The following is a 15422-nucleotide window of genomic DNA, read 5'->3' as shown; positions in this document are numbered from 1 at the left end:
GTCACGCAAGTGCTATGGGCGTATACAGATTGTTCGATTGGAGGTATGAGACAGCGTTCGCTAGAAAGAAAGAAACAAAACCGAGCCGTTTTGTACCATTCAAAAGAACAGGAAATTCGCAAAAATGGCGCCGGCAGGTCTTTTGTTCCAATGAAACGATAACACAATGCAAAAACACACACATGCATTTGCGGTACCTGTGCTTACTGGACAACTCAGCGAGAGGTAAGTTTGTTCATACTTTTTTATCACAATTCTTTTCAAATCAATAGTAATTCAAGTCATGCAGTCTAAAACAACAGTTACATTTTACCACGTCTTTAGACCATTAAATTCAATTTCAAGGAACTTTTATCTCCGCTATAAATGTGTTGCTAGTGTAGCTAATTACAAAAGCAGTAAACTGGTGAGGTTCAATAGTGAGCAAGCTATCGGTCAGGAGGGCAAACGTGCATAGAGGTCATGATGGAATGGTCTTACATGGGTCGAATGGACGGTTAAACAGTATTGGACACACATTTCACGAACATCAATACGAACGTCGTACAACTATTTGTTCAATTCAGTCTTTATTTACAGATATTTATTTACAATGCGTAAAGAATCTGTACGTTTTAACACTCGCCAAGTGTTGGTTACAAATGAAAGGAAAATTCTCAGCTCGCTCACACGAACGGATAGACTTACGTTGCAACGACGGGTATGCAAACTTGTTATACATTAAATTCACTCCATACTAACACTTCGATTCCTCATGATACTGGCGTTCTCGGCCGGATCGGTCGTACTGTCTGCTGTTAGATTGTGATGAATTGTTTCTATAGCCTTCGTCCCGACCGGACTGGTGATTATTTCTACGATATCTGTCATTATTGTATGGCTGATGTCTTGCATCGCGCCTATTAAAATGGCCACCTCCTCTCCCTCTTCCACCCCTGTCGTTGAAACGTCTTTCTCCTCGCCAACCTCCTCCTCCGCCACCGCCGCCACCACGGCGATTGTTCCACGGATATACTATTGGCGGCGGTTTCGAGGGACGCTGACAGTGCGCCATGAATTCTTCGTCCAAATCCGTAAACCGATGTGCAAATTCATTGTCGCACTCCTCAATGAACGCCCGTTCCTCTGGCGAAAGGATGTTGATGTGTCTCTTGGGGTCAACCATGGTTGTGACTTGCGTTTCTTTCCTTTCGGTTATGTATGTCAATTATCACGCAGTGCTTTCTCTTTCATAAGCAGCGAGTTCACGACTGAAAGGCAAGTCGAACGTAATCGAATTAGTAATGGAGATTACAATGGCGATACAAAATCGCGTGCAGAGTGTAGACCAACTTACATCCTTCTGTGATGATGTTCTGAAAGATGATTGCGTAGAAACCCGCCTCCGAAGGGAAACTTTGCTCTGCCGTGGCGCTCTCGACGGGTTCGAACATCCACCCGAGCAGTGTATGACACTTGGGGCACACGCAAACCTTCCACGCGTAGCCAGGGAACCAGGTCGACTTGATTGTCCACTGTAGGGTGTAGAATAGGAAAATAGATCGATAATTCCACGGGCATGAAAGCACACTGCGACATGCTGTGTGTATGTATGTGTGTGTGTATATGTGTGTTTGTGTCTTTGCTTGGTGCATGTGTGTGCCAAACCAAACGTTCCTTACCGGGTGGACCTTTGCGCAGGAGGCTTGCTTTACGAGGAAGATGTGAAATCGAATTCCTAGCGGATTCTGCACTTCCTGTATTAGCACGGAACGTGTTTCCGTGAAAGAGTGATTTGTTGCACTAAGCGCTAGTGGGGTGTATTTGTCGAAGGCTAGATTCGCTACGCTGACATCATTTCCACAGGTGCGACATATAAAAAAGTCTGCAACAAGAGAGTGCAAAAGAAAAGTGAAGGGTTTTAGCAGTAGTGCCGGCAGACCAGTGGGCTGCAAAGGATGCCTCCCAGCGCAAGGCACTGCCACTTCCCCGAGCGCAAAATGATACGTTCGCCGCGAATGGCGCTTACCTTCAATCACGGTTTCTTCCTCAGTATTCTCTTCGGCAGGATAGCCACGCACAAATAGCAAAACTATTAAAAAGATGAAAGAAATTCGCATCAATTTATGCTTTTGATTGCACTTCATTGGATGGCATTTCAGAACGGGAATTCTGCGGAAAAGAAAAGTCGAAAACAACTGTAGCGATGGGCGACTTTACCGTCGACCGTCTGACACTTGTACGGATGGGATGGGAATGGATTGGTTCCGTCGGAACATGCAGTTCCGGAGTAGAAATTTGAAAACATCAGTTTTGTTCGAAACATTATTTAGTACAACTGACTTTGCACTTCTACAGTTCGGGATGTAGATACATATTTGTTTGGCGAAGTTTTGATATGCTTGTGACCATAAGCAGAATGTGTTTAATACCATTTCAGATCACTAAATTTGAATGCATTGATGGCATTTAATTTTGATTTTATGGCAGTTTAATTTTGATTTTGATAATATGCATAAGTAATTGGACACAAGCAGCAAACAAGCTTAAAAGATTATGATGATAAAAAAGAAGATATTAGTGCACTCATGATACTTTTTTTCTACAGCTAGGGTAACTGTACCAGTTTTCGGCAGTGTACCTATTTTCGGCAGGGTAGCTAAAAACGTGAAATTCTGCACAAATCCGGTACAAATTTTTCCAAAACACAATTTTGTAGTGAAAGTCTACTTATTTGTTATTCACATACGAAGTTTCACACCATTTCATTACGTATTTTCCAAAATATCAAATAAATTGTGCTTTTTTTCGGCAGCTTTGCTGTCAGCCAATCGTTCGGCAGGTTTTGTGATTGAGAGAATCAGAACAGTAAAACAATGAAAAAGTGGTGTATATTAAAGATTTTATGCTTATTTAATTTATTCTAACTTGTTCAGAATTTTAAAATCACGATAAACAGGTTATTTTTCACTTTAAATGCTGCCGAAAATAGGTACACAGTAAATGTTCATTTTTGACAGCTCAATGTTGTGGGCTGCTGCCGAAACTCGGAACAATAACATACCTGGGATTTGGCTGAATATTTCTTTTAAAATTGATCAGAACACTACAATGCGTATGTCGAAATATAATATGACCTTTCATGAACCAAAAATCACCAATTTTACGACAAACAATGCACTAACTTAAGAGAAAAATAAATATTTGTAAACCAGTTCGCACCGTACGCTATAACCACCAAACTGTCAATTCTCTTCAATGGCTGCTCTGTTTAAACCAAAGTGGGTAGAAAGGAGGTGTCGTCATACAGAGCATTTGGCCATCAAGGTTTTAGAAAAAAGCACAAAACCAGGATCGACGGCAGTTGTCAAATGCGACGAATGTTGCTGGTATACGGGTATGATAAATGAATTGTTTTCGTTTAACAAATATTTGTATAGCTCTAAAAACTTCTATTTTGCATCTACACTTTATGAATCGGGATTTTCAACGTGATATTGCGGCTGCTGCCTGTATACAAATATCGACGGCTGTTGTCAAACTGAATCTCAAAATGGCAACATGCCAAACGCTAAGAATACACCTCCTCTATATTCCACCTTGGTTTAAACGTTCATCAAAATGGCTGTCAAAAAGGGGCCAAAATAAGCAACATAAAATTAATAATTAAAGTGCTTTTTAACACCAATCTCAGCAAAGTAAGAGTGTTAAATATTTTTTTGTACATATTTACATTGATAAAAACATTTTCTGACCCGTATTCGCGCTGCCGAAAATAGGAACACAGCCTGCCGAAAATAGGAGCAAAATCAATGTTTGCATTTTCACGAATATTTATGAAAAAGGACTTTGAACCGGCAAATAAAAAATAGTGTAACATACTATGATAGTTTATTAACCAGAATAACATCACTTTCATGAAAAAATGTTTATGTGTGAGCAATTTTTGTGAAACTGCTGCACTAGCGTGCCGAAAACTGGTACAGTTACCCTATTCTATTTATTAGATTTTTATGGTTTATGACAGTTTAATTTTTACTTTGATAATATGCATAAGTAATTGGATACAAGCAGCGTACACGCTTAAAAGATTATGATGATAAAAAAAGAAGTAATTGTATGGATACATATACTTTTGCTTGCAAAATCAATCAACTCTTAGCGTTGACTTAGTACCACTAGTTAAAGCGATTAAAAAAAGTGTTGAATAATCAGCGATGCCAAAAAACTTGTTGCTTTTAATTATAACGTTGTTTTAGTAAACATTGAGTAAAGTAAAATTTAATCACGAACATTGTGATATGATCTCGAGAGTTTTTTTCATAAGGAAGTTTAATGTAATTTAATAAGTTTGGCATCGTATAAATAGTGATTTCCTGGTAGGTATACCACCGACAAACCGACGTGACACTTCGAACAAAATTAGCTTCAAAAGTTGTCTCCTTATTTCAAATGAAAATACGTTAAACACTAACGCCATCTGTATAATGATTCGCTTACTACCCTGACACAAAGGAGGAACTGCTAAATCCCCTTTTTGTTTTTCTCCGCAAATTCCAATGCGCATTGTTTTAATTACTTCTTACATCTTTTGCATTGATTTGGAAACTTATAAAATGATTTTCCTGGGTGTTTTGTTCAAAAATGCTTACAAAATCTTGCTTCACAATTCCTTCGCAATTTGTATTTAGAAAAGTTGTTTACATCGAAGCAGCAGTGAGCAGAGCTTACTTTGACAGTGATCGCCTCACATGCAAATGACAGTACTTTCGTGTGGGACACTTTTGTAACGCCTGTGTCACGTCGGTTTGTCGGTTGGTATACTTCAGTCTAATAATGTTTTGTGCTGTAAAAGAGTACATATCATAAATAAATTAAAAAAAATCATACAACTTTAATTTGAATTTTATAATTTATGATCTTATCAAGTTGTTTAAATAACAATGAAAAAAAGTAAACATTAAGTTAACGTTAAGACGTATTCTTCTCAAAAAAAAAAAAATGATACAAATCTACTCGATTGGAGATGACCAATGAACCACATTACCCAGGATTGGCTTTAATGACACTTACTGAATGATTAATTATGATTCTGAAGATTATTGTTTATACATTTTTGTAGTTCAAACTGTTAGCTGTACAAATTTTATCATTTTAATTGTTCTAAATATTCAAAAATAAATTGGATTTTCGGATGGCTTGTATTAATATCGTATTACATGATGTTGTATTAATATCGCAAACAGACTGCTCAAATGTGTTCTCAAACTATGAAGCTCTGTCATGTGAATATATCAGGTAGTAGCGTTTCATCTTGATTGCCTACTAGTAGTCAAGAAAACTAGTTTATTGTACAACATCACAAAACAGTTACTTACATTTAGGAATAGTCGCTATCGCTATTAGGCATTTGGTAAGAATAGCTCTTCATAAGGAACGTTTTCAAAAACATTCGTTATAATAGCACGGAAGATTTTCGTGAAAGCTCCGATGATGGCGGGCTTTAGCTCCTTCAGGATGTCCTCCCAGTTGTCGTTCAGGAACTGGTTCATATTGTCACCCAGTGCCTTATCACCGTTGAACAAGTTCGTCAGATGCATGTAGAAGCGAGTGGTATCGAACGTAGCCTTAATTTTGTTCATCTGGTAGTACTCTTTACCATTTGCTCGCTTTTCTAGCGCGCCGTTCCACTTCATCAGAAAATCGCAGTTCACTGCAGGGGAGGGTTATAGTGAAACAGGAAATTAGAAAAAACTGTCTTTCATAGCGAGATGGTTGTCACATTGATTCAACTATGAAGATCATCTTACCCATTGTCATGTTGCTGGTACCCTCACCCTGGATAGGTAAAATAAGGACTTTTCCTTTAATCTTGTAACTGCCAACAAGTGAAGCAACTGGTAGTCGTAGGTTCATTTCCATCACGTTGGGAGTTTCGGTGAAACCTCTGCAGATGAAATAGAAACGATTCTGTAAGAATATGACGAGCTGGATTATAAAATGAACTTGGTCTTACTTTGCTTTTTTTACTGCAACGTCCTTAAACCCGGTGATGTCCACATTTTTAAAATTTAACACTATGTTAACTGGCCCTGTACCCTGCACAATGTCCATTTCATCGATGCGCAATGGATCCAGGGATGCGAGACCCAGTGCCGGAACGCCGCCTTGGAACTTGTGGAATGTATTGGTTATGGCTTGCACGACGCACGGCTCATCGCCCGTCTTACACTGACTGTATGAAGCAGCTGTAAACGATAGATATAATATTGGTTTTAATAACATTGAAATGCAGCTCTCACTTCTCGCAGCAATTTGCAATCGAAAAATTCCTTTAGAAAATAGATTGTACTCCATTTTAAAGGTCCCTTTTGCCTTTCACTGTGCGAACTGATCATGCCGTTGACTTATCATACCGATTGATAAACTAATCGTAGCCATTCTAACGTTCAAGAAGGCAAGCTTCTAAAAAAATGTGTATACGATTCATTAACAGTTCCTCGGTGTATTTGTTATTGCATCGTTACGTCATCAATTTGTTGCGGAAGAAACAGCAAAAAGCCGGTTTTTATAGGAAGTACAATATTAATAAGTGTAACCGGTCTGCACAACTCACGTGCCCTTAACAGAAGATGTTTCGTTTTCGATTGGTTGGTTGTTTTGGAAACGGTATTGATTCCGATCGTATCGATTATGATCATCGATCAATGAAGCGAATGCTTTTAATACATGACACGTTTACATACATGTGCACTAGTAGCCTTAATGTTAGTTCTAAAAATTTCAACCGATATCAGATCGTTATTCAATGTTGCATCGATTTGTACATGCGCTTGATCTCGAACACGAACGAAACATCGAACGGAATCGTTTAAACTCGAACGGAACACCACTAACACAGAATTTTGTATTGTAATCACATTATGTAATTTAGCCGGTCGACTGGGGTTCACTGTTTTTAACAAGAGTGCAAGAATACATACGTAATTTGATTCCACTGCCTAAAGCCACCAATCCTGCCAGAAGCACAAAAATCACCAATCGATTCATGATGGTTAAACGTCGAGACACTGTGATCGATACTAGCGGATACTATTTTTCTCCACACAGTTGTGCCGTTAAGCGGTGCTGCTGTGGTGCGTCGTTGGCGCGGCGGTCTAAGTGAAGCTCTAGAAGCTGGCCCATCAGCGCTGGTCTTATATATGAAAGCGAGTGCGCGCGCGCGAAGGCTACTGTTTGTCGTTGTTTTCTATTTGTCGTCCGCGGTAGGCACTCCTTCCCCCACCCGGGCTGGTTTGCCGATCGTCTGTAGCATGCTGGATCGGTGTCGGGATCGGTTCTTACGCTGCCATTAACGCCAGCCAACAACAACGCGTTTGTACGTCATAGCCGGCGGAACTGGTTGTGATGATCTTTACTGCGCTGGGCGAGACGACACGCCCGAGACGACGCGCGCCCTGCTCAGGCTTAACCTATCGCGAGTACCGATAGAAACACCCAGCTAAAATTGCAAACAATGGCCACACATAGCCCCATAGAAAAGTGAACGAACAGGCATCGCTGTGCGTTCTTGGCTACGTCCTGGAAAGCGAGAACAGTCTAATAACAGGATAGGCAGAACCTTATTTGCACACCTAACCTCGAAGGTGACTTATCGTGGGTTTTTTGTGTATGTGTGTGTTTGTGCTGTTGCAATTGAGTTGTTAACTGCCGGCAGCCTGTAAAACTACAAGCGCCAATTATCAAATGACCAAACTCAAATGATTGAAACTAATCTGACAGTTAACGCTTTATTTGTGAATGCTGTGCTCTGATTATGCAAACAAAGGTGGTTCTTCAAATCGCGCCGTTTGCGGTTTGCTGACAAAAGCTTTACAAATATTGAATATGAAAGATCCCCATCATTCCGGGACGTTCCCGAAGTTTAGTGTAATTTTATGTAATGTTGGAAATTCCCAATAACTGCCTTTAAAAAAACAAGCTTACCTTTGCCATACATGTCGCGCTGAGAAGAAAAAGCTTGTTGCTCCAATATCAAATGTATGTTAAATTAGTCCGAGCACACGTACGCCGGGATAATTGTGGCATCGGATAAGTGGTATTGCCTGCCCCGAAGTGATAACCGTTATTAAATCTAAGATAGGCAAATGGACGAGAAATGTAAAAAAGAAGCCCGTACAGCGTAGAAATCTGCCATTAACGTAACGAACCGAAGGTTCGTGACTTATGCGTCATGTGGCACATGTGAGATGCGACACGTTCTCCCAGTTCTACCTCGACTCTCTACACGAACAGTCTACCGATGGATGAATCGATGAACGGCCAGACGCGGAGACAGTGTGTTGGTGATCCATCCACGACCAGGGACATAAAAGGTTAATGAAAAATAGTCCCCTTCAAGCGGACGGTTACTACTGTCCGCGTGGCACGCTATATACTTTAACAGTTTTCTGTTTGTTTTCATCACTTTGATCGGGCCACGGGATGTGTTTGACCGGATGCGTTCGGGAAGATTTGAGGTTCATCCATAAACGAGTCAGGTTGAAACGTTCGTGTTCCTTTTAAACTCGCACCCGGTATGCCCGGTACGAAAGTAATTGGGTGTGCTTCTAACTATGGCAGGTAATCTGGAGAGTAGCGGAACGATCTGTGCGCTGCAATGACTATAATTGTTCAGGTTGTTAACATTCGTTTGTCGAGCTAAACAGGAAATGATGCACACACGGCGCACACTGAGAAGATGCCTTTCGGCCAGTAGATAAAAAACAACAGATACCGCCTAATGAAGCCACGTTGCTAAGGGACTGTTGGGTGGTTAATGTTAAAGGTGAAAAGGTTGTTAAATACAGAAAAATGATGCTACAATTCACGTGTTCGTCGAACGTTAAGCACTGCAGCTGAAATAGTAGCTTATAGATCGATTTAAATATTGAGCATTTTTTGCAATATAGAAACTGTAACGAAGATGATGAACAGTGTTCCCTTTTACTTCTAGTTCGTTCCACATAAGTATTAAGCACATTATAAGAAAATGTACTTGTAATTCAGTATATATATTTTTAATGAAAGTAATCTGAAAAATGAAATAGTGACTATGCTTACTAACTCTCCTAATCAATTTAAGTAATATTTTTAGAAACATACATAAAACAAGTTTTAAAGTTAGTAAAGAAAGGGAGTGAATAAATGTATGAGAGAGCGTACAATGTTTAGGTTTAATAAAAGATTAGAACAAACAAATCCTATTGATGCAAAAAAAAAAATCACTTGAACTGAGTTTGTATCATATTACGTGAATATAGTTGTGATAGAAAAAGTTTATTGGTTTTTGCTATTGATCAAACGTATGGTTCTGACACGTGGTACACTTAATGTATGCATCTGATGCTTTCTGCCCACTCGTTTGGTACATAAAAGGTAGAAGGTATTTGAACAGTCAAGGAACAGATTTCTTTAACACTGTCACGGATCAACAGTAGGTAGCACATATCAGGAAACATCTATCTGCACCGTTATGCGGAATTACATCCGCGAAGCATAACAACATTGCTAGACATTCGTTAAGGTTAACAATAATGCTGATTGAATGAATTACACTCACGGCTACTATTTTTACATGGTTTTACTGAGTATATTGATTCCCATTGGTGAAACCTTGTGTTCAAAACATGTTGTGTTTAGGAAAGGAAACAAGCCCTTTATATCCTGTTACATTCAAATATTTATATCAATAACATACGATATTTTCTCTGATTTATTATCTTTAGCTTAATTATCTTAAATTGATATCGTTATTACAGTTACAATTAGGCGACCGCTAATTGGATGTGTTTTAACTGGAGTGCTTTTAACTGGAGGTTCACTAACTGGAGGCATTCTCAGCAAAGAAACACAAACATGTCAAAATATGAAACATCCGGAATCTTATGAAAAGAAATTCTTAGAAAACGTGCATTTTTCTCACAAATTTAAGCTCTCAGTTAGCGGTCACCTACTGTAATTAGTTAATAACGATTAAGTTAATCAACGAATCCCCGGACAAACAGGGTCAGGGAACTGAGCAAGGGAACGTGTTAAAACATATGGCAAAAACCATACACATCTTCTATGTCTAGATATGCTCCCAGTTTGCTGGATATGCCAATTGTTTCGCATACTTTCACATCTGTAAAAAGGCCAGCATAACAAATGTAAACTATAGGGTAAATGTACCAATAGTGGTGCAATTTGTAGTGGTACAGATGTGATTAAAGAGATTTAAAGTGTCAGGAAGGTAAATGTATGAATATTTTAACACATAGCAATTGGAATATGTTTTATCTTCGCAATCATCATCGTTTTTACCATCAAACACAACAAATTTATGAAAAAATACATATTTTTCTGACTGCTTTGTTGCACCTATAGTGATGCAATGGTTCCTATAGTCGTCGTATAGTGTTCCTATAGTGGTGGTAAACAAAGAACAAACCTCAAAAACTGTGTATAATAAAAATTTGGGATGGAACTTAGTTTTGAAGCTGTTTTCATATGAGTAGCAAGGATTAATACCATAATATTGATATCTTACATAATTTGATCGTAAAATAATGTATACATTTGAGTGATGAAAATATTGACTTAAGTATTGAATAACCTGTCGTCAACCCTCACCCGTAAGAGTGCACTTGATTTGAAGTCGATTTTTCACTCAGCCCTATTGAATTTTGGCTTTTTTGGTAAATAATTTACAGGAAACTCATAAAGGCACTATGGTAAAAAACAAAAAAAAAATAGAAAATATGGTCAAATGGCAACGAATTTCATTAGATCAATAAAATTTCATAAAAATTATGTTGAAAAAAAAAAACAATAATTGCGTTGTTATGTGGTCACTAATATATGAGTTTCGGTATGAACTCCTAAGATGTTGGAAAAATGTTGACACATTTCACAAAATAATGGATGTTTCTGTCAATATGTAACGGAATGATCCCTTTCAACGTTTAAAACCTTTGTAAAAGACCAGATAACATTTCACCCTAACATACATAACTTAATGACTTTTAAATTATCTATGAAGCGCATTTTAGTGCAATATCACCATTTTTGGTACTACTACCACTATAGGTATTTTTACCATATTCTTTATCCAAATCTATGATGGCGAGATTGGTCAGAGATCTTGACAAAGAAGAAGAAAAAATAAATTGTTTATTTTGGTTCCTTCTCATTAATCTGGAGGCTGGGGCAACCGGCTTACCGGTAAAAAGTACTTGAATCAGATAAACATTATTACTCAAAAGAGCCGATTGTGATCGATTGTGTTACCAATAACCAACAAAAATAGTATGATACTACAGAAAAAAAATATCATATTATGATATTTTCATTATCAGACAAGACACGGTATACATTACGTCTTGGATATTACTTCAATAAATCTGTGATCAAAACGACGCCACGACTGACCACTTAGGCCATAACAGAACTATGAACATGCGCAACATAAACAAAGTTGTCAGTTGTGATGGGCATAGAAGTTTTGTTTTGTTTAATTGAAGAACTGACTTTTCTTTAGGAATCTTTTTCATTGCTCTTTAAATAAGATTATTTTGAAATGGTACCGTAGGTTTTACCATTGGTTTTACTTGAGAAATTTCTTTTCCAATTTGCCGGGCTAGTCTCATGGGGCAGTCGTCCAGTATACGACATAACAACATGTTTGTAGATTGTAGATTGTAGAGTGGGTGGGTTTAGTAATTTTTATCCACTGATGAAGAAGATTTAAATATTCAGTCTCAATAGTTTGATTAACGAAGTGTGAAGTAAGCTACTCATAGTGGCTGTTTTTGGGTAGGTATCCGCGAAGATGGCATGTAGCATGTGTTTTAGTTCTTGTTTGTTGGCTCCCCAAAGTTGGACTCATATTTTTCCATATTTTCAGCCATTTTATGATTTTTAGGCTTTCTGGAAAATTTGGAAACCATACATCGAAATACTACTTTCTTCGCATCATTAATGAAGGTACTATTTAGTTAGGCTTCTGCCTCAAAATAATAAAATCAGGTCAATATCTTTAAAAATCACGAGAAACTAAGCATTTAAAAAAGCGTGAATTGTATGAGGCCAATTGAAAGTTTTGTAGTCTCTTTTCTTTTAAAAATTGGCCTCATAGCTAGGAAATATTTGCTGATATAATGCTAAAACGATGAGTTATTGTTATTAGTAATTCGCGATGTCAAACTGCAGCATTTGTTCTTCGTGTGGGTGAATGGAATGCATTTTTGGTAACAAAAAATTGACCCAAAACTTAAAATATCTTAATGATATAGTTTAGTATAAAAAAGTAGAATTTTATTCACCACCAAACTCCAACCACTAACCTTCCTTTCATTTAATCAAGATAAAGTATCAAATACCATACATCGATGTTATTCATTCGAAATGCATGAATTTAAAATGCTTCCGCAAGGCTATTGACTCGGTTGGTGTTTCATAGGTAGGTGTGCTGTTCTTATTTAAACTCAAAATGAACAGTTGTATCTCATACAGCGTTTTATTGACTCTGCGATTTTGGCGATCCTCTTCTTAGCTAGATAAAAACCAACAACAAGTGGCGTTTGGTATTTTGATCTAAAAGCTATGTCATTTGGTTTATCATTTTTCTAGTTAATATGGTTTTACAGATCTGTAACAAATAAGATAGAACCAATCATTCAGTATAGAGTATTTTTCCGATGTATACGAATGTTGTTTTATGTAAAAAAAATATGTTCTTAAGTAAATCAACTGCACACCTGCTATGTTTGTATTGTATTGTTTTATTTAACATAATATCATCTTCCAAATGTTTCTTAGTTCCCTAATATATTTATAGTAGACCCCACTTCCCGTTAAGCGAGATAAAGCTCGTTGTAAGGCACTTTGTTGAAAACGTTGCTAACAACAGCCTGGAAAATCTTTGTAAATGCCGCTGATATCGCAGGCTTCAGTTCCTTTAGGATGTCCTGCCAGTTATCATTCAGGAAGACATTCATATTATCGCCAAGCGCCTTGTCACCGTTGAACAGGTTCGAGAAGTCCATGTAGAACCGGCTGGTGTCGAAGTGCACCTTAAACTTGTCGACTTGGTAAAATTGTTGGCCACTTTTCTCCACAAGCTTGCCGGTCCACTTTAGCGATATATCACAGTTAACTGCAAAAGTAAGTTCGATTATTTCGGGCAACCATTGCTATATATGAAAAACAACCAAGAAGAGCACTTACCCATAGTCATATTGCTGTTGCCTTCACCTTGAATGGGAAGGATCAACACTTTGCCATTAATTCTATAACCTCCGACGAGTGAAGCAACCGGAACGAGAAGGTTCATCTCCATCTTGGTAGGATTAGAAGTGAATCCGCTAAGAATAAAAAAATCGAACATAAAATAATACCAAAAAAACCTTCACGTGTAGATGCTTGCTATGTGAATTTTTGCATGATTTGTAAAGTCGTATTTAATGATTTATTACTTGATTTTCTTAATTTGAGCCTCCCGGAATCCACTTAGGTCCACCTTTTTAAAGTTTAGTACGATGTTGATTGGACCATCTCCTTGCACAATGTCCATTTTATCGATGCGCAACGGATCTAGTGGTACCAGTCCAATTTCCGGAACTCCTTTGTGGAAATTTCGGAAGGTGGCTGTGACCGCCTCCAGTAAACAGTTGCCATCCTCCTGTTTGCATCGCGAGAAGGCATTAGCTGTAAAGAAAATTTGTATGCAACGGAATTAGTTACAGCACAGGCTTACTAGTCGCTCTTATCAACGACGAAGATTACTGTCAAACAACTTGCAAGAATATGGAAATATAGCACGAGTAATGCCCCCGAAGCATTTAGTAGCTAGCAAGAAATAACGATCAAGAAAACAATTAACAGCACGTGGTACAGTTTTAACCGGTCACATGTTTCAATCTCCGCACTTGATGCATAGTTGAATGTTTCTAGCTAGTTTCTAGTATAGAACCTAGCTACAGGCTATTCCATATTGTTTCACTAATGAGAATCATATTATTCAAATCACCTGGGTCTTTGCAATGTGGGCTCCGTACAGATCCTGTATGATTGCATGTGTTATTAATCGCTGAGAATAAATCGGTTTCATCACGCAAGGTTTGTTGTGAGAGGGGATTGGTTTTGAATGTACACCTAGAGATCACAACCGAATGACTTGTTAAAAAGTGCAGCTAGCTATTTTCAATACTGTATTTAGCTCGTGCGTAATTATGCTAATTTAAATATTTACTCTCCGTGTATTGCCGAATGTTCGTCTATTAAAACGAATGCCGATGCCATGTTTAAACACAAGGCTTTGATCGAACTGCGTGAAAGGCTCTTTTGTATGCATATTAGTGTGTTTTATGTTTCACTCCAGCTCTAACGACGTTTGCTGGAAACATTACATTACAAATTAAATGTAAATGAAAAATATGAAATTTTATTTCTTCTCGAAAGTTTATCTTTTAAATAAATCAAAACTGCTACTTGTCAGATTTCATTATTCTCTAACGGATAATATCTAGAATAAATGCACTGAATCATCCTTATTTAATCGATTACATGGCACATGGAGAGTATGCAGAACTAATTTGGCTAAAGCAAACAGTGGCCAAAGGTGACTTCTACATTTGTACTGCTATCTTGCTTAATTTAGTGTTAATGTCCCGTGAACAATACGCACAGACAACTCGGAGCGTCCAAGGGCACAAACCCAACAGATGCGTCAGGTGCGTTCAAATATTAGCAAAACGAATCAATCGACCAATGGAGCTAGTGCCCTCTTCGTGTGTGTGTTTTTTTTTGTTTTTGTTGAACTCCGTAGAGAAAATGTCGTTTGTGATTCGTGTTTTTATTTTTGCTGTCTTTATACCACCCAAAACATGATGCACCTAAACCTCGCTAACCAACGACACATTATTTTGCTGACGTTAAACGAGAACCGCACAATCCATGCCGTAAACCGCTTTGCAAACAAATGATTAAAACACCAGATACGTACGGAATTTGGCGGCGGACCCGGTTCCGATAATGGCGACGGTCAGCAGTAGAGCAATTTGTAGCTTCATGTTCACTTCGGCACTGGACGGTTAATGCACTTCACACGCACCGCTAACGCCTAACTTGCAGTGAGGATTGATCACACGCGAAAGGGCACGCGACTAGTTAGCACCGATCGCACGATACGGACTGGGACACTCCGGTACAGTGCGGGTCTATCTTATATGCGCTACCATCCGATCTCGCCATAACTCCGCAAATCAATCGAGATTGGCCGATAAAACAAAGGCGTAAAGCGCAAATGGCGTGGTGGTGGAATAAACAAAGCTAAAAAAAAACAAACCGAAAGTCAGTAAAACAAATCACCAACACCACTAAATGCGGGACCACATTTTTGCGCGCTGTGCTGCGTTATACTA

The 15422-nt window shown here is 38.3% G+C and overlaps 3 protein-coding genes across 5 annotated transcripts; all 3 read right to left on the bottom strand.

Moving 5' to 3' along the window:
- Window positions 1–552: 552 nt before the first annotated feature.
- LOC121590210 (RNA guanine-N7 methyltransferase activating subunit) lies at window positions 553–1165 on the bottom strand. Its single transcript, XM_041909675.1, has one exon. The coding sequence runs from the start codon at window positions 1163–1165 to the stop codon at window positions 737–739; it is 429 nt and encodes a 142-aa protein (XP_041765609.1). The 3' UTR covers window positions 553–736.
- On the bottom strand, window positions 1157–3234 carry LOC121590209. 3 transcript variants are annotated; one of them, XM_041909671.1, is made up of 6 exons: window positions 3044–3128; window positions 2323–2524; window positions 2009–2151; window positions 1662–1864; window positions 1337–1514; window positions 1157–1250 (listed from the first exon to the last, which is right to left on the bottom strand). In XM_041909671.1, the coding sequence occupies exons 2-6, from the start codon at window positions 2412–2414 to the stop codon at window positions 1204–1206; spliced, it is 663 nt and encodes a 220-aa protein (XP_041765605.1). In that variant the 5' UTR covers window positions 2415–2524; window positions 3044–3128; the 3' UTR covers window positions 1157–1203. The 3 variants fall into 3 exon arrangements, with proteins under 3 accessions (XP_041765605.1, XP_041765608.1, XP_041765607.1); XM_041909674.1 differs by having other exon boundaries at window positions 2412–2524; XM_041909673.1 differs by lacking the exon at window positions 2323–2524 and having other exon boundaries at window positions 3044–3234.
- Window positions 3235–5273: 2039 nt separating this feature from the next.
- On the bottom strand, window positions 5274–15218 carry LOC121600295. The gene is made up of 8 exons (XM_041928759.1): window positions 15005–15218; window positions 13476–13707; window positions 13228–13364; window positions 12858–13156; window positions 6963–7071; window positions 5996–6227; window positions 5790–5926; window positions 5274–5692 (listed from the first exon to the last, which is right to left on the bottom strand). The coding sequence occupies exons 1-8, from the start codon at window positions 15069–15071 to the stop codon at window positions 5382–5384; spliced, it is 1524 nt and encodes a 507-aa protein (XP_041784693.1). The 5' UTR covers window positions 15072–15218; the 3' UTR covers window positions 5274–5381.
- Between the last annotated feature and the right edge of the window lie 204 nt (window positions 15219–15422).

This window comes from Anopheles merus, chromosome 2R (genome assembly GCF_017562075.2).
Source record: "Anopheles merus strain MAF chromosome 2R, AmerM5.1, whole genome shotgun sequence".
Lineage (NCBI taxonomy): Eukaryota > Metazoa > Arthropoda > Insecta > Diptera > Culicidae > Anopheles > Anopheles merus.
The sequence above is the reverse complement of the archived record's forward strand: the minus strand, read 5'-3'. Positions and strand labels throughout refer to the sequence as shown.